The sequence below is a fragment of the Trematosphaeria pertusa genome (genome assembly GCF_010094035.1).
Source record: "Trematosphaeria pertusa strain CBS 122368 unplaced genomic scaffold BU26scaffold_16, whole genome shotgun sequence".
Taxonomy (NCBI): Eukaryota; Fungi; Ascomycota; class Dothideomycetes; order Pleosporales; family Trematosphaeriaceae; genus Trematosphaeria; species Trematosphaeria pertusa.
In genome coordinates this window covers 877,731-894,236 of record NW_022987227.1, presented here as the reverse complement: position 1 = coordinate 894,236, position 16,506 = coordinate 877,731, and the positions used below count along the sequence as shown (strand labels likewise).

At 52.5% G+C, this 16,506-nt stretch overlaps 6 protein-coding genes across 6 annotated transcripts; 2 read left to right on the top strand and 4 right to left on the bottom strand.

The window, feature by feature from the left end:
• Nucleotides 1-4,110: 4,110 nt before the first annotated feature.
• On the bottom strand, nucleotides 4,111-5,608 carry BU26DRAFT_523468 (uncharacterized protein). Its single transcript, XM_033830054.1, has 3 exons — nucleotides 5,296-5,608; nucleotides 4,748-5,244; nucleotides 4,111-4,656 (listed from the first exon to the last, which is right to left on the bottom strand). The coding sequence occupies exons 1-3, from the start codon at nucleotides 5,419-5,421 to the stop codon at nucleotides 4,257-4,259; spliced, it is 1,023 nt and encodes a 340-aa protein (XP_033678923.1). The 5' UTR covers nucleotides 5,422-5,608; the 3' UTR covers nucleotides 4,111-4,256.
• Nucleotides 5,609-6,270: 662 nt separating this feature from the next.
• BU26DRAFT_385658 (cytochrome P450 monooxygenase-like protein) lies at nucleotides 6,271-7,749 on the bottom strand (the record flags this gene model as incomplete). Its single annotated transcript, XM_033822628.1, has 1 exon — nucleotides 6,271-7,749. A coding segment is annotated over one exon (1,479 nt), but the record flags the coding sequence as incomplete, so codon positions are not given.
• Nucleotides 7,750-8,043: 294 nt separating this feature from the next.
• On the bottom strand, nucleotides 8,044-9,659 carry BU26DRAFT_569809 (cytochrome P450 CYP548A5; the record flags this gene model as incomplete). Its single annotated transcript, XM_033833932.1, has 2 exons — nucleotides 8,044-9,576; nucleotides 9,624-9,659. 2 exons carry the CDS (start codon nucleotides 9,657-9,659, stop codon nucleotides 8,044-8,046), a joined length of 1,569 nt encoding a protein of 522 aa, XP_033678921.1.
• Nucleotides 9,660-10,606: 947 nt separating this feature from the next.
• Nucleotides 10,607-11,981, top strand: BU26DRAFT_609204 (uncharacterized protein; the record flags this gene model as incomplete). Its single annotated transcript, XM_033835912.1, has 2 exons — nucleotides 10,607-10,657; nucleotides 10,707-11,981. The coding sequence occupies 2 exons, from the start codon at nucleotides 10,607-10,609 to the stop codon at nucleotides 11,646-11,648; spliced, it is 993 nt and encodes a 330-aa protein (XP_033678920.1). The 3' UTR covers nucleotides 11,649-11,981.
• On the bottom strand, nucleotides 11,802-13,877 carry BU26DRAFT_110570 (uncharacterized protein). The gene is made up of 3 exons (XM_033819401.1): nucleotides 12,460-13,877; nucleotides 12,090-12,399; nucleotides 11,802-12,026 (listed from the first exon to the last, which is right to left on the bottom strand). The coding sequence occupies exons 1-3, from the start codon at nucleotides 13,504-13,506 to the stop codon at nucleotides 11,956-11,958; spliced, it is 1,428 nt and encodes a 475-aa protein (XP_033678919.1). The 5' UTR covers nucleotides 13,507-13,877; the 3' UTR covers nucleotides 11,802-11,955.
• Nucleotides 13,878-15,719: 1,842 nt separating this feature from the next.
• BU26DRAFT_569806 (uncharacterized protein) lies at nucleotides 15,720-16,501 on the top strand (the record flags this gene model as incomplete). Its single annotated transcript, XM_033833931.1, has 2 exons — nucleotides 15,720-15,724; nucleotides 15,787-16,501. The coding sequence occupies 2 exons, from the start codon at nucleotides 15,720-15,722 to the stop codon at nucleotides 16,499-16,501; spliced, it is 720 nt and encodes a 239-aa protein (XP_033678918.1).
• Nucleotides 16,502-16,506: the final 5 nt, after the last annotated feature.

The following is a 16,506-nucleotide window of genomic DNA, read 5'->3' as shown; positions in this document are numbered from 1 at the left end:
CTATATAAACCCATCTTTTCCCCGCCCACTTCCTTCTTCTCTACACCACAGGACAGCACAGCACGGCACTTATAGGCGATACTAAAAGGCTCATCGCCTACAGGAATGTGCTTGCCGCTGTCTAAAAACCTTCATCTAGCACTTCAATGTTGTGTGCTTGCAGCGTCCCCGACGGCGGTAAATAACACTTCATCCTATATTTTTTCGATACGCGCCTCATTTTCCTTTTGTTTGGTGATGATAGTCTATGCGCCGAGTCAGTCAGTTAAACGGTCTGTGCTACAGAATTAACGACGTCTATATATACCCGTCTTTCCTCCCCGCTGACCTTTTTCTACATCACAGCACAGCGCGGCACTTCGGTATGATCCTAAAAGGATTAGGAGGAACCCGTGATGTGCTTGCCGCCCTGTCTAAAAACGATTCCAGAACAGATACATGCGGTGGGTTGGAGCGTACGCGAAGGCGCACAATAAACTCCTGCGCCTCTGAGCACCAATGGCTGCTAGATGCTTTTTCCAAATAAGTTCATTCATGTCTTGTGCGCATGTGCGTCTTCATACGAGATCCCGATAAGTGATGCGCTAGCCTCAGGCATATCAATGCTAACCGGAGAAGAGAAAAGCCATTAAAGGGAATCGGTATGGTTTGAAAATTACCCCGCTCGCCAGCTCATTGCCGTTTGTGCTCGCTGGTTTTAGAACACAGTCAGGCACAGACGGACGCAGGTCTTCCGGCCATGAATGTAGAAGTCGTTTGCTTTTTTTCCCCCATGATATTGCCAGTTTCTGTCTTTTAGTTAGACTTCGAATGCGAAGTTGTGGCGTGTGGGAAGGGGTGGAAGAGGAGGGGATGGGTTTATATAGAAATCGGAGTGAGGGTCACGTAAGTTGGATGAGTGAGGAGTGTAAGTAAGTTGTGTGAGGACAGCGATGGGGAGAAGCAGGGTAGGAGTGCATGGCTGTCGCTTGGGATGGGAGGTGGAGAGGAAACGGAAGGGTATAAAAGCCCGATCTGCTCGTGTGGCTGCTCTTCTTTTACGCACTCTACAGGGGGAGGGTTGGTCTAAAAACGACTGTACCATCGGGCCATGGGCTGTGGGTCTCTAAAAACAGCAGGAGTTCATAGCACGGGAGATGTTGGGCTGGTCGGTTGGACTAGTAAAAAGCAGCCAAACTTATGACAACTCCAAACCATGAGGCCGCCCGTTCGTTCGTTGGAGGAAAAGCCCAAGGAAGTCACGGCCGGTGCGTGGCGTTGCGGAGTCGTGGTGTCGCAGTATACTAAGAGCGCCCGGGGTAGGCAGCGAGGAATCCAGAGCCGATTGCATTGCACTATTTTCAGGAGCAAAAGGTGAACACCGAGTGCTTTCTGTAAGTATTGCCCATATATATCCAGTAACAACTATAGATGGATGGAGGGTGAGGCTCTCGACCTAGTGGTTATCATCACCACTCGGCGAGGTGATTAGTTAGATTAGTGAGAATCGAGCATATGAAGTTTCCCCGCCAATATTTCCTACTCTGGATCTTCACTGGCCGAATGCCCGCACATGTGCTCTTTTACCCACTCTTTGAGTGACTTGGAGAGAGGAGAGTCCAAGGTCTGTAGTGAACTGAATTTGAATTTTCATCCCCCATAACGTTCCATTTTAATGATTTTAGTAGTAGGAGATGACGTTGTGGAGTGCAGGAGAGAGGAGAATGTGCGGAAGGAGGGGTTTATATACCGTTAGGAGGCGAGAGATGAAGTGTTTTGCTGGAAAGGAAAGGGGGGCGTGGAGGAGATCGCATGTTTCCGTTTTGTTCTCTCACGCCCGCGGACAGTCCGAAGGCTCGCATTGATGGAGTATATATACTTCTCCTTTCTGCTTGAACTTTTCCTCTTCACACTTCACGCCCTCTCCCTTTTTCTAAAAGTTCTTGTGCATGTGGCTTCTGCGCGTCTAAAAGTCTTTGAACTACAAGAGTATGGCGTCGGCCTGGCGGTTCCCTGAACATTACTTAACAGGGACATACTGCACATATATAGTTGCATCTGGAAAGCCAGATGCTACTCGGTATGTAAATCTCGCTGGTTTCCCATCATCTGAATATATCTAGGGGTACCTACGGTACTTCCATTTAGGTCACGGAGGGAATGCGGAGTATGACAACTACAGAGGAATTTGTTACTGTAGCATCAACTTCATCGCGGTGAAGCAGTGCTGGTGGCGAATACCACGAGCATGCATGTCGCCTGATTCTCTCTTTTCCGTATATCCAAAACGTCACAAGAGATTCCAATCCAGGACAGGAGCGCATGGGTGATGTCTTCCAAGCTTTTTGATATCATGGCTTTATTCTCCGACCAGCAGGTCATCTTGTAGGCCCGTTTTAGTTCCCATTTTCGCGCGCGTGGACTTGTTTAGTGAGCGAGACTGAGTTGCGGTTTGTCTGGGAAGGGTGGAGTTGAAGAGATATATATGTCTAGAAGTACCAAGCAAGCGAGACTATGGTCAACTTTTCTCATCTCAACTCATCAAAGGTCATTGAACGTCCGGCTGAAGGGGTATAAATGCCTCTCTTCTTCTTCTTCTTCTTCTTCTTCTTCTGCACACCTTCCTACGGCTCCGAATCCTTAAAAGAGTATGGGTCTTCTTCCATGGACTTGTTCTTCTCTAAACAGTAGACGAACAAGGGATGGCTGTCGGTCCTACGCTCTCGGCGATCCTCCCAAAAAAGCAAAAAGGCTGAGCATAATGTGCTTGTCGTGGGATTAAATCCATTTCCATCACTGCTAGACAGCCTTTCAAGGGTTTCATACAGCGCATTCGCCGGCATCTGCGATGCAGAAATGAAACAGAGGGCTTTGTCGAGGTTTGGCGCCATTTTAATCCTCGCTCACGGCTCCGCTAAGAAAACACACATCAGGGCTTTCTTTTGGCGTTTTAGCTCCATCTCATCCAGCGGGACAGCTTTTAGTAGCCTATGATGAAGATGATCGTGTAGGATCAGAAAGGACTGTAAAAATGAGTGAGCTAATATAGACGTTGAGGAAAGGTGGGCCAGGCCAATTTCGAGAGAAACTTAAACGCATCGGTGCATCATTTCCGCCCATTTCATTTGTCTCTCTCCATTTAGAATCTCGCTCGGGCATCGCACCACTATGTAAACTCACTCGGCCTCCCCCTTTCTACTTCCATTCCCCACACCTTCTCCGACTTTAACTAAAATGGCTGTGGTGCGTCTTCATGGAGGCCTTTAAAACCCATATAGCCATGAGATTATATCCTTGCTCCAGACCTCAAAGGTGGCCGAAAACTTCAAAAGCCCATTCACTCAGAATGCATGGGTCTCCGAGTCCCCCCAAATGGCGAAGACGACAGCAGAGATCGCCCAATCGGGTCAAGGTATTTCGACTAAGCTTGGGCAGTCAATCTCTGAGTAATGATGGCATTTTTTTAACAGCGATCGTTTCCTCGATGGAATGCAGAGAGGCCATCTCAGCATGTGACCTCTACCAATACAGGTTTGACGGATCCACGCTCTCATGTTCCACGTGGGTTTCTTTTTAGACTCCACGAGGAAAGTAGACCCCATGCTCGTCGGTCCACTAGCTTTGGAGATTTGAGTTGGAAGAGTCACGCAGGTGCAGTCATGCGTTTCTTCGTTGGATTTTTTTAGTCTCCATCGACGTCCTCGAAATCCGGTTTTTGGTGGCAGGTCTTGGATGCCGTGTGTGGAGAAGTAACGGGGAGAAGAGGCTTTTTGTATGTAAAGGGGGTGAGAAGGATGCACGTGATCAGGAGACCCGAGGGGAGAGTGGTTCGATAGGTGAGTCTTGGTTGCGCGTAGCCCATTTTGTCATGGCTTGTCAAGAGCTGAGTGGGTGTTTAAACTCTCGCATCCTGCCCGCCTCTCTTCCTCGCTCCACCACTTGAAACTACCGGGTGTAAAAGCTTCATTTCACCTTTCGCATGCGAACTAAAGTGCAATTCTACACCGGGCATGGGGCGGAGTAACCTAGGCTCTCTAATCAGAACATCACCACTGTCGTCAGCGCGCCACAGTATGGTTGAGCTATGAGCGATGAGTGGACGCTCCTCATGCATCATTCAATCGGTTTTCAAGGTACTGAGCGCCTCCACGTGTTCGCAAGGAAACCTGGTGAAGGTCATCTTTCAATAATCAGCGGCACGATAATAACACATGAACCTACATTCTTTTGATAAAATACACCCTCAGGCATCATACCAAACCCACTCAAATCAGCCCTCACACCCTCCCCATCGGATCCAGCGGCCTCTCACTCAAATCCGTCCTCGCACTCCCCCGATCCCCCAAATCCTGCATCCTCAGCCAACCCTCCTGCTCCGAGCCCCTCTCCGACACAACAACCGGCGTCTTCTTGCCCCACCGGCTTCCACTCCCATTGCCCCTGGCAGAAGAATTGCCGCTCGTTCCGTAGCTCGTATCCGTGAACACTTTGCCGCGGGCCGAGGCCCATAGGCGCAGTGCGAGGGCGCGCGAAGGCGGCAGCGAGGCGACGATGATGGCGATGTGCAGCTCGATGAGGGTCCAGACGCCGACGTTGAGGAGCGCCCAGGTCGGGTCGAGTTTCGCTTTCTTGAAGTCCTTGACGAGGACGATGCGGACGATGGAGGATGCGGCGGCGCTGTTCACGAAGTCAGGTTTTTGCGGCTTGGACGTCTTCTTGATTTGGTGTTTGGGTGGTGGGGATTAAGAAGTGAAGAAGAAACACATACACCAGCCCCAGCGCAATAACCGCCATAATCCCCAACCGCGTCTTCGTGTTCAAATGCAGCTTCCAAATAATCGGCAGCGGTAACAACGCACACAGAAAATCCGTCACAATCGTAATCGCCGTCAACGTATACACGGCCACGAGGAAGTTATCCACGCTCAAGCACTGCGCGCCCTCAATCGTCGGATCCCAGTTCGCCTCCACCGGCTTACACTGTGTCCAGAGCACGACGCTGAAGGCGAGCGTCGAGGTGACGATCAGGACAAGGTTTGCGTGCAGCGTGTACCTGACCCATTTGCGGATGCCGCCGATGCTGAACAGGAAGATGAGCACGGAGACCTTGACGAAGCAGAGGGCGAGGAGGAGCAGGAATTCGCCGACGACGAGCGTCTTGACGGCGAGGATTAGGTCGTCGAGGTTGGTGATGTAGACTGCGTGGCGGCCGACGCCATGGTAAGAGCCGATGATTGTGAAGGGCCAGTTGGTGATGGTGGTGACCTGTTGCAAGTTAATGGAGTAGTTATGCAGATAGAATGGAAGGCAGTTTACCATCGCCAATGCGATGAAGAAATCATCCCATTTGAGCCCGCTGCTCGTGAAGCGTGCTGTGAGACGGAAACAGACGACGAGCACGGCAATGGATGACAGGACGCAGTGGGTTATCACGGGGTACATGGTTCTATCTTCGTCCGGTGGGAGCGCCGCCATGATTGCGTGCGTGCTCTCAATGTGCAACAAGGGGAATACGAATGCCAGAGAGTTCCAAAGCAGGCACTCGGGAAATGGAAATGAAAACACGACCTCCAAAGAAAGACTTGGAAAGAGGAAAATGTAGGCGAGAGGCAAAGCCGTCAGCAGTGCGTCTACTACCACTGGGAGGGAGCGAGATCAATTGCCGGGACCACACCACATGGTGGTTGATAATAGCCCCCGAATCATGCATGCCACCAACGCTGTGCTCTCCGCGGTACCGTCTAGGATACGCATCCAACGGCTAGCAAGCGCAATATCGAACCCTGCCAACTCGGTGCAAGGGCTCGGCCCTTTCCAGGACCTTGCGTCAGCACTTAACCAACGTAGAGTACGGGAACTAAGACGGGCCGTACCTGAGTCTACTACTAGCGCGTGCCGATCCTTATTCGTTGTTAATGCATGCCCTGCAAAGCGCTGGCATGGGTGACACGAGACGCAATGTGATTGGAGTATGCATGTTTTTCGAAGGATTCTCTCTGCTGATCCGACACAGAGGGATATTATCTCTCGCCTTGAATAGAACGGCCCGGGAAAATCCTCCGCGGTGACTCTATTAACAGCGCTAATAAAGATGGGGATTGCGGAGCCCGATGGGCTTGGACCTCCGATAATTGATCGAGCTGCTCCTCTGGGTATGGAACAATAGCATAGCAATATGTAAAGCTAACCCGAATCTTTCTAACTCCTTTCCTTGAAGACCAATCTCAACGGCCCGGGTATAGCTGTAAAGCAATCCTTGATATCGGCGACCACATCGCCTGCAGCCTTCTCATCCGCGAACGCGAAATCATACTGCGTCACCAACCGCGCAGTAACTAGCCTTAACTCAATATGCGCTAACTGTTTTCCTAAACAACTATGCGCCCCGCTCGAAAAAGGAGCAAATCCGCGTGCGTCTTTGATCATATCAGAACCCTTGTACCAGCGCTCTGGAAGGAATTCAGAGGCGCGAACGTAGCTGCTCTCGAGACGTCCGAGACTCCACAAGGGGGTGGAAATGACGACGTTTCCGGGGATGAACTTCTCGCCTATGCGCAGGCCCTCGGGGGGTGTTTGTCGTAGTGGGGCAGAGGGAACAGGAGGATAGAGCCGCAGTGTTTCGTTGATGAGGGCGTTGAGATGCGGAAGCCCTTGCAGGGTGTTGTTATCCGTTATATCCACTCCGCTCAGCTCATCTCTCAGTTTCGCAATATGGACCGGTAGAAGAGCAAGATGGTAGAACAAGAACGCCAGGGCGATGGAGACGGTATCGGATCCCGCGATGATGATAACCATAGCATCGCCTCCCAGCCAGTGGAAATCAATCTTATCCGGGTCTTTCGGATCTCGAGCAGCGGCGATGAGTTTGGACATGACATCGTCTGGGTCTCTGTCCATTTTCGACCGTGCGATAATGCTCTTCTCTGCATACGCCTCCAGCCTCTTGAAGTCCGCATTCGCACCGGGAAGAGACGTGAGCACGGTGACGAGCCATGGCACAGGCGTCAGGCGGCCGATGATGTAGATCCCGCTCCTCATGATTTGCACAATGGGATGTTCTTCGTTGGTTTCCAACATGCCGAACCCTGACCCAAACGCCGTGTCGCCCATGACTTCGAAGCCAAAGAATAGAAAGAGCTGTGTGCAATTGATAGCCTCTCCTACCCGCTTGCTAATGTTCTTGCTGAGCGAATCCACGTGTGTGTTGACGCGCTTTTGGTACGATCTCAATGCCTTCATACCGAAACCCTGATCCCAGATCTTGCGGCGTGCTTGGTGTAGGTGCGGCTTGCGCGTCGCATGGATAGAGCGGTCTTTCTGGAGCATGTCGTACCAGGGGGCTTTGGTGCATCTGGAGCCGGGGCCGTGGACGGCTGGGACACCGTCTGCTCTGAAGACGACCACCTCATTCGGACCGATACGGACGATATCGCCATACTGCTGATGCAGAGCCTCCAGAAGCTCGTGGTTCCGGAGGTTCGAAAGCTTGACGCTGTGCCAGAACTTGGTGACTTTGGCCAGTGCGGGGCCAGGGAAGGCACGGAGAGGATGGAAAAAGAGCCGGTAAATGATAATAGATGCGTAGAGACCAGTGCCATAACTCAAAAGCAGGAGAGTCGCACTCTTTGCAGCTTCTAGTAAAGCCAATGACTGCGCGAAAAGTAAGAATGTGGTAGTCCATGAGAGGGGCGCGAGTGCGGCGAGGAGTGGTGCATGATCATGATGCTCGCCGCGGATGAAGTATAGTAAATGCGAGCTGACGCCTGCAACGAAGGTGGTCAACAGGGTGGAGGACGACATCGCTGTCTGTCGAGAAGATGAACGTTCGACAGTGGATCCGTCTGTACATCCTGTCTTGTGAAGACGTCTACACGGCACAGTCAACTCGCCTCAAGCCGACTCTCAAGGTGGCACCACGACGGACCGGCGTAAGCGTCAGCAGGGATTAGAATCCGTGCCGCGTTGGCTTGCATTATCAATATGACACACCCAGAGAAACGGTTCCTGGGACTGCAGCAATTAAGAAAAGGAATTGTTGGGCTTACGTCTCTAACTGCACCTTCCTTATTCGCACACAACGCGTTGCCGTGCCTGAATCCATGGTCCGTCTCCCTCCGCGGCGAATTTGTCGTTGAGTGGATACTCTCCTGCAAAAGCCCATTCCTTTGCTGCGCCTATGCGTTTGCTCTCCCCATCATCACCTTCGGCTCGCCTGATCTCGAACATCCACAGCATGCGTGCGGCGATGACACTGGCCTGGTGGTACACCATCGTCTTGCCCAAGCAGCCATCCGGACCCAGGCTGAACGCACAGAATGCCTGCTTTGCCTTCTTCTGCGCCTCTTCTGCTTGGTATTTGGAGGGCCGCTCGCTTGATGCCACAGGAATCCACCTCTCCGGAATAAACGCATATGGATCAGGAAAGTAATCTTCCGAGTGTTGGAGTGCGTATGTGGCAACACCAACATCGGTGCCTTCTGGGAAAACCTCGTCGTCAACTACAACACCTCCTTTCCTCGCCGTTCGCAGAGGTATCCCAGGGATGCTAGGAGAGAGACGCAAGGTCTCGGTGATACAGGCCCGCAAGTACGTGCAAGACTTCAATGCTTCTCCCATGCGGATATCGTCAAGCTTTTCGAACCTGGATCGGAGCTCTTGTACTAGTTTCTCCATACACTCCGGATTATTGAGCAAGTAGTGCGTAAGAGCGCTGACGGTGATACGCATGGGATGAGACGCCACCGACACCAAGATTGCAGCTTCGGATTGCAGATCCTCGGCCGTAAACGAATGCCCGGTGATAGAATCCTTGCCGGCGATAACACGGGTCCAGATATCCTTATTCTCGATTTGCGCGGAGCGTTTGATACGGTCGTCGGACTGCTCCGCGCAGTACTTTTTGTATCTTTGCATGCCGTCGTTCAGCTCTGAGAAGAGGAGAATGTGAAGCTTGAGCTTCAGCAGAAGGGGCATGAAAGCTGTCGCGTTCAAGCCCCGCAAGGCGTCCATACTGAGTCCCAAAAAACCCCGGAATTTTGGAGAATGCTGCATCCCGAAGCTCTTACTGAAGACCATCTCGCCCATAGTGTCGAAGGTCATGTATCCAACAATCAGGCTGAGATTTCTTGCGGGACCCCAACCATTCGCTCGGGGACTACTCGCATCGGTGTCGTCCAAAAGATTTCGACAGAACTCGGCGGTGTTCTTCAGCAGTACATGCTCCACATCCTTAAGCGCAGGTTCTGTAAAACTAGATTGCAGAATTCGTTTGCGCTTGGCGTGACTTTGCCGGTCAATGATTGTTGCTGTACTGGCAGCGCCGAACAACATCTCCCATATCCTATACCAGTCCGCCTTGCGAGTGTTTGCGCGGAAGCCATAGATGTCTTGAAGAGAACTGGCAGTACAGAACGAAATGCGATTGGGACCAAACCGCACTACGGGTCCGTATTGCTTGTGAAGTCGAGTGAGCACGAGATAACGGTCGCCTTTCCAGCTATGATATACATTGACCCAGTCGGTTAACTTGGAGAGGATGGGTCCGGGATGTTTGCGGAGAGGGTGTAGAGTGAGGCGGTAAATAGCGAGGAAAAGAATCTAGACACGTTAAAATATAGCTCAAATGGCCATTTAGATTTCCTTACATAGATGAGGGGTAGAAATGCAGCGTAGGACCACATTATTTTTTTGAAGACAGAGTGAAGAGGCAAGAGGAGAGCGAATGGAGCCCAATACGTCTCGTCAGTTTGTACCTCGCGGGAGTGGAGAGCCAGTGGCGTTGGGTGAAGTGGGAGGGAGCAGGTATCGAAGCATTCCCAAGAAATCTGCGGAATCGGCTCGAACGGAGTGGGCTTTGCCGCGGTCCGGGAATCTCAGGAACACCTCACAGGGGTCCCTACATCATCCGAATAGTGCAAGTGGCCCTTGTCAATCCGGCAAAGTAAAAATCAGCCGAAGACTTCGTCGTACTGAGGTCTTTCGTAGATCCCTCCCAACACGTAACTCGAATAGATTGCGCAACATATTTTTTGCATCTGAGGCAGCAGAACTCGCAGTGGACAGCCCTACCGGACCCACTATTCTAAATCTGTCGGGTCCCGACCGTCCAGTCACTTTAAAGGAGGAGTAGCGCCAATGCTTGTCTCTGCAAACACAGCCCACGTCGAAATCAGATTTCCGAAGATTCGACAACGATACGCCCGGGGATGACTTGAGGGATTGCTATCGACAAGGTCATATTGATTCCCGGCTGGATCCGGAACAAGGACGGAGTCTTTAGCATCGAGTGAAGTTCTGCCGATCCCTTCTTAATAAGTGGTACTCTCGTGGAAGTTGAGGATTAGATACTCCCCGTTCTGCCTGTAGGATCGCTCGGGATCACTTAACCGGAGGAGGCTTGTGAGATTGAGATCGTTCAATAACGACGAGCCGAGCCGGCCTAGAGCGATCCCGTGTAACGGCCGGTGATAGGCTTACTTCGGGCATTTTGTTTCGAGATGAGTGAGGAGAGCCAGCGGCTGTGGTGTAGATAAGAGGCTGTAGAATCCTTCTCCACCAGAAGACGCTGCCACACCGAAGTCAATTTATCTGCCCCGTCGACCTTATGAGCACTTCAAGGGCCGATAGAATGACCTCCAAGAGAGCCGGTCCTGGGCGCACATACCAGCGCAGCCTATCGGTATACTTGGGCTCGCGTCTTGTGGTTCCAAGCGCTAACCAAAATCCAGTATCGATTGTCAAGAGCGTACCGGCATTCCTTCTTGCTGAGAGCTCTCACATACCATGGGCACACGCTGTTGCTCTTCACTCTCAGCGACCACAAGCCGCTGGTATACCCGATGACTGCCACCGGTCTTGTCAACCTATTCGCCGGGTCTGCTTTGAACTCCGAGCAAAGTCCAGATGTCAAAATCTTAGACCTGCCCTTCCGCTTCCTGGCTGTCATCTTCTGGGTCTGGCTTAACTTCCTCGTCTTCTGTGTGGGCAACCAACGTCGCCTTTCTTCTGTCGCCGAGGATGCACTGAATAAGCCATGGAGGCCTATTCCCTCCGGGCGTCTTAGCCCCTCCAGCGCTACCAGTCTCTGGGTGGCTCTTCACGTTGCAGTTCTGGCGGGATGCGTATATTTCGGAGCGACCGAGTACACCATCTCGCTGTTGATCCTGGGATATATGTACAACGACTTGGAAGGAGGCAATCATCCCTTCTCCCGCAACCTCATCAATGCCTGCGCTGTCGTGGCGTTCGCTCTCGGAGCGACGACCGTGGCATATGCAGGCCAACCGCTCAGCCTAACTGAGCAAGCGAAGCAATGGCATTGGATGATCGGAGCCATCGTCTTCACCACTCTTCAGGTGCAGGATCTGTGCGATCAGGAAGGTGATCGCGGTCGAGGGCGGGCGACGATCCCCATCGTTTGGGGTGATCACGTAGCACGGTGGACCGTCATAGTTCCCATGCTCACCTGGTCAATCGGCGCGCCGTCTTTCTGGCGTGTGCCATGGTGGGGATATATCGGTCCATTTGGCATCGGGGCGATGATTTGCATGAGAGCGTCGATGTTGAAGGGGGTTGAAGCTGATCGCAAGACGTACAAGGTGTGGGGGCTCTGGATTGTTTGCGTGCTTGCTGTGCCAGCGATGGCTGCAATAAGCCAGGTTGATCGTTGAGCGCGGATCCACGGGCTCAAACCCCGGGCGCTGAGGCTTTGTGTGGAAGAAACCTTGGTCGGGTGCGAGACGCGGAGACGCGAAGACACGAAGGTGTCGAAGCAATGAGAGGGGAGGTCAGGAGCTGTTACCGGTTTTGTTAAACGCCTATCCGAAAGTGGTATAGTGTGGTGATGGATTAGTCAGCCTCGTGGGCACCCTCATCGGTCGACTTGGGTTTCTCTCCCTTCATCTATCATTTAAGCGTTCAAAAGCCATTATCACCTTCCAAATGTCGATAGAGCCCATAGTATCGTCGGTCTGATAATTATCCCTGCCGGGCATGGCTCCTCCCGGAAGACTCGATCCCACTGATAACAGCGAGCAAAGCCAGGATCACTACGGGAGATCAGCTTCTTGAAACCAGGGCACGTCGCGTGCAGATTAGAGTAATCCGTTTACCTGTACCAGAAGTGAGGATGAAGCTCGCCACAGTGAACGCTGTCTGGGCATCTCCCCCAGTAGCCGTCCAGATGATACCCACAAGGCAGGACATCAGCCACGGCAGCATCGCAGCAACGATGACGCGCGCGCTGTTCCAGCCCTCGACGAACTCGATCGCGTGGCGCTTGTTGCGTCGGCGGAGCCGGAAGACCCATTCGATCCAGTCAGTCTGGCTCTTGACGCTGTCAGGGTGCTCGTAGGCGTAGTGCATCTCTTGCAGGACGAAGTCGTCAAACGGGACCACGACAGGCCGCGTCACGGGGGAATACTGTTTACATCAGTTCAGCCTCAAATGGACAGTTGGATTGCAATTTCAGGGCGTGCGTACCGCGAGAAGGCGCAGACCAGTCAATGTCTTGAGCGATAAATGTCGGCGCCAGAATCCAGACATCTCTGTCCAATACAGACGATGCAGCTCTCTGAAGAACCGCTTGTCGCTCACGATTATCTGTGGACTCTTCGCTAGCGCATCCTTGAAAGCTCCCTGATCCGGAAAGCGGGACCCTAGGGCTGTTTGAATTTGTCGGAGAATACAGCCTTGCGCGCCTCCGCGGTAGCACACCAGATTCAGTGAGCATGTTGGCCTGTCGACATCGTAAGCGTCGCTTCCAGGTACAGATTCATCGGAGGGGACGATGCCAGGAGTGCCCATGGGTAGCCGGGCAATTGGAGGGGCTAGACCGGAGGCTCCGAGCGAAACCGTTGAGCTTTCATATGCTGAGGGAGCTAGACGGGGTGCTCCAGGGTTGGACAGCCACGTTGAAGTATTTGCGTTTGGTGTTCCGAGGGAATTCGGAGAGGTGCCCGGGGGATAGATGGAAATGGATGGTGGCAAAGGGCGGCGGCGAACGGGAGGACTGATATCAGTTTGATTCGACGCTCTCGCTATGTTGGATATGGTTTCGTGACGAATAGCCTCGAGCTGCTGCATAGCATCATCTGGTCTCCGTTTGGCGACATCCGACCAATTCGTGGGCATTGGATGTATCCTTTCATGCGGATCACCTCCCCGACCATTCTCTGCAGGTACCCTGTCACCCCCACTACAGCCACTTGCAGTCGTGGGTTGGAGTTCTTGCTGAAAGCGGCCGCGTACTCCATTTGCCGGTAGTTCGGCCGCATTAGGAAAGCGGTCGTACGAACGTTGTTCAAAGGGCTCTGGTGCAGGATCCTGCAGTAGTGGTTCCGGAGAACAGAGGAAGTTGTAGGATTCGATGCGCGGTGGCTCTACTGAGGCAGTTGGTCTAGGCCATGACTCCGCTGATGAAGGAACGTTTGTGTTTGGAGCCGAAGTGTCATGCAACTCCGAAAGGCTCTCAGCTGGCTGGACTGCTGATTGCGTTTGGCTTCGCCAAGAAAAAAGTATCCAGCGCATAGTGCTTCCCGGTAGGAAGGGATTGGTTTATCGGGAAGTTAATATAGCCGAGGCGAAAAGACTTACTTGTCAGGAGTGATCTGTTTGAGTTCTTAACTAATTGATCTCCAGGCTGTGCTAGGGGGCGAAGCATATTCCCAAGTCAGCCTGTTGCCTTCTGCCTCTGCACATGGCTTGCTTTTTGCGCCGTGGAATACGTGTGGCTTCCGCACTTCCGCTGGTTAGGCTGACATCTGAGCGTAACAGCGCAGCCTTCAACCACTTCTTTTTTACTGCGAAGACGAGGCGACTCTCACCCCTTTGCCAGCATCTGGTTTCGACACCTTGTCGAGACCACCGGCTTGAAGTACGCCAACGAGTGGGATAGGGCAAGGACGGAGAGACCATGCGAGTCCGCGGACTACTCCTCACGGGAAACAAATTTAGATAGAAAAAACGTAGTATAAGAAGGAGATCGAGGGGCAGAATGCTATAGAACTATGCGTCTCAAGACGCGGCCAACCCCTCTGGTTTGTGTTGGGAGGAAGGCAGAAGGGCCAAGACGAAAGGACGATTTGGCAACGGCTTAGCGTGCATCTCCCAACCAATCAGCATCCAAAAATGTGAGCCAGCCACCGCCACGAAGTGAAGGGACTCCACCAAAATCTTGAAGCTCGAAATCTTGCCTGATGTACAGATTACAGAGCGATTTATAACCCCGCGTAATCTAGCAGAATCGGAGGAGCGTGCGCGTCGGCTGATATTAGCCTTGGTATCCAAGCCTCGAGGCTTGACACCCACGCGGTCTCATTCCGTTCCTCGGTTCACTCAAGCAACCCTCTTCCCCCCCTCCAGCATATAGCCCAAAATTTCGGATTTTAGACAACCCCCAAGGGCCACAGGGACAGTCGGAACCGGGCATTTTAGTACTCCAGCCCAGCGGTTCCATTCCATGGGATGGCGTTGGCGAGAGCAGATTGACTAGACGCACGAAGAGAAGCCAAGAACTGATGCAATGGGGTGCCGGCAGAGGTCTTGGGTATACAGATTGGCAGTGGCTGGAGGAAGAGACCGATGGTGCTTTCGTCTTCCTCGGAGCGACCCATGAAAGGGCTACCAAATACCACGTGGGAGGAGAGCACCGACTCTAGGGCAAGTGAAACAACGGCGAGGGCGGCTTGATGATGGGTAAGATTGTACGTGTCGATTATTGAATGCAGAGTCCTTTGGGAAGATGGAGCGAACTTGTGAGCGTAAGAAGTTCCCCGGAACGTGTTTCGTGTGCATTTAGTTGCCAATGTCGCGGTCTTCTTCGGTTCGGGAAGATAATCTCTCCAGAACTCCCTGACGGGATAATCGACATTCGTGCCTCAGCATGTGTCCTCATATTTGTTGATGGGCGCAGCGGGCGAATAGCCTAAATAGAACGCGGAAAGCTCGTCCAAAAGGAAGCGCAAGGTGGTTGAAGTCGCATACGATATGACTGATGCATATGACCAGATAGCGAGGCGAAATTGTTATACGAACAGGGCACTCTTTCTCCAGGTCGAATTCGTGGTTGATGAGCTCCCGGACATCAAGTCCCTTGACGAACTCTGTACGAGTTGGATTGCTCTGATAGATCCTGATGCCCCCTGTATGATTGATAAATCTGGATCGCAAAATGTTGTGTCTCGCAAGCGCTCGATCCCATGAACTACAAAGTCTTTCATAGTCCACAGTAGCGGCATTGAGTTCGTAAACTCGAGAGACATTGAATGCGGAGGTGCCAAATTGCGCGTTGTATTTCTCGAGCCGGTCGCGTTCGACGGGTGAAACACCATGGGGCCCAAGCGGTGAACCCCCCATAGCTTTAAAGGGTTCACCCAAATTAGCAATTGTGTCAATGGCTATGGCGAGATACCATCTTTTTGTGAAGCAGGTGTGCTGAGTATCGATCAATGAAGGCATGATGCACGCACTAGACTACAGTGCTAATAAAGTCGACGCTATTTGCTCTTTCCAGAGTCACTGCCTTAAAGCATGATAGCCGCATTTGTGCACGCTTCGCTTTGGCCAACTCTGCCTCGTTGTCCTCTTCGGAATTGACCGTAACGTCAGTCCATTGATCGCGCGCACGTTCGCTTCCGGGGCGTAAACCAGGGGGGTGGAAAATAGCTTCTCGGTCCATGACAATCTTCCATGCTTGACGGACACTTGGTAGTGCACTGCAAAGGTAGGTTTCACAGAGTCGTATGACGTTAGTTCCTGGCGAATTCTCGTTTTCGTGTATGAAGGATAATTGCATCTCAATGAACGCAGCTTGCAGCCGTGGGAAGAATTCAACCGACACGCACGACGGGAAGCGGAGACACTGCGAATTTTCAGTCCAAATGGCGAAAAGCTGCTTGACGAGAGCAGCGGAGAGGGTGGACGGCCCGAAGACTTCAATGATAGGCCAGAGGTGGACAGAAGAGTCCTTCGGCGGATTCTTCTAGAATCGTTGAAGGAAGGCACCGTGGAGTGGGATTCCAAGTTGATTGGGATCGAAGAAGCGGCGGACGGAAAGCTGCATCTGAAATTCCCCGATCGCACAGAGGATGCTTTCGACGTAGCCGTCGGCGCTGACGGAGCCTGGTCGAAAGTTCGGTCGAGGCTCACGGAGCAAAAGGCCCTGTACTCTGGGATTGGCGGCCGTGAATGCTTCATCTCGGCAGCAGACTCTAGAAAGCCCAATCTGGCCGAGCGAGTCCGAAAAGGAATGTGCTTGACACTGTGGAAGGAGCGAGGAATCATGGCCCAGACCAACAGCAATGGCATCCAAATCTATGCGTTCGCTCGCATTCCTGAAGCCTGGCACACAAGCAGTGGCATCGACTCCACCACCCCAAAAGCCAAGCAACAGGTGATTGACGCCCCGTACTCAGACTGGGACTCTACAGCAAAGTGGCTGGTCCTCGAAAGCGACACCGAGGCGAATGCTCGACCGCCGTACATGCTGCCTGTCGATTTCGAATGGCCACACAACCCACGGTAAGGATC

Excerpts from the sequence above, each read along its gene's own strand:
- BU26DRAFT_523468 (XM_033830054.1), bottom strand. The coding sequence starts at position 5,421 with ATGTACCCCGTGATAACCCACTGCGTCCTGTCATCCATTGCCGTGCTC. Across the intron at positions 5,245-5,295 it reads TCTTCATCGCATTGGCGATG|GTCACCACCATCACCAACTG; the intron begins GTAAACTGCCTT and ends AACTTGCAACAG. Across the intron at positions 4,657-4,747 it reads GTTATTGCGCTGGGGCTGGT|CGCCGCCGCATCCTCCATCG; the intron begins GTATGTGTTTCT and ends CTTCGTGAACAG.
- BU26DRAFT_110570 (XM_033819401.1), bottom strand. The coding sequence starts at position 13,506 with ATGCGCTGGATACTTTTTTCTTGGCGAAGCCAAACGCAATCAGCAGTC. Across the intron at positions 12,400-12,459 it reads CTGGTCTGCGCCTTCTCGCG|TATTCCCCCGTGACGCGGCC; the intron begins GTACGCACGCCC and ends TGATGTAAACAG. Across the intron at positions 12,027-12,089 it reads CATCCTCACTTCTGGTACAG|TGATCCTGGCTTTGCTCGCT; the intron begins GTAAACGGATTA and ends GATCTCCCGTAG.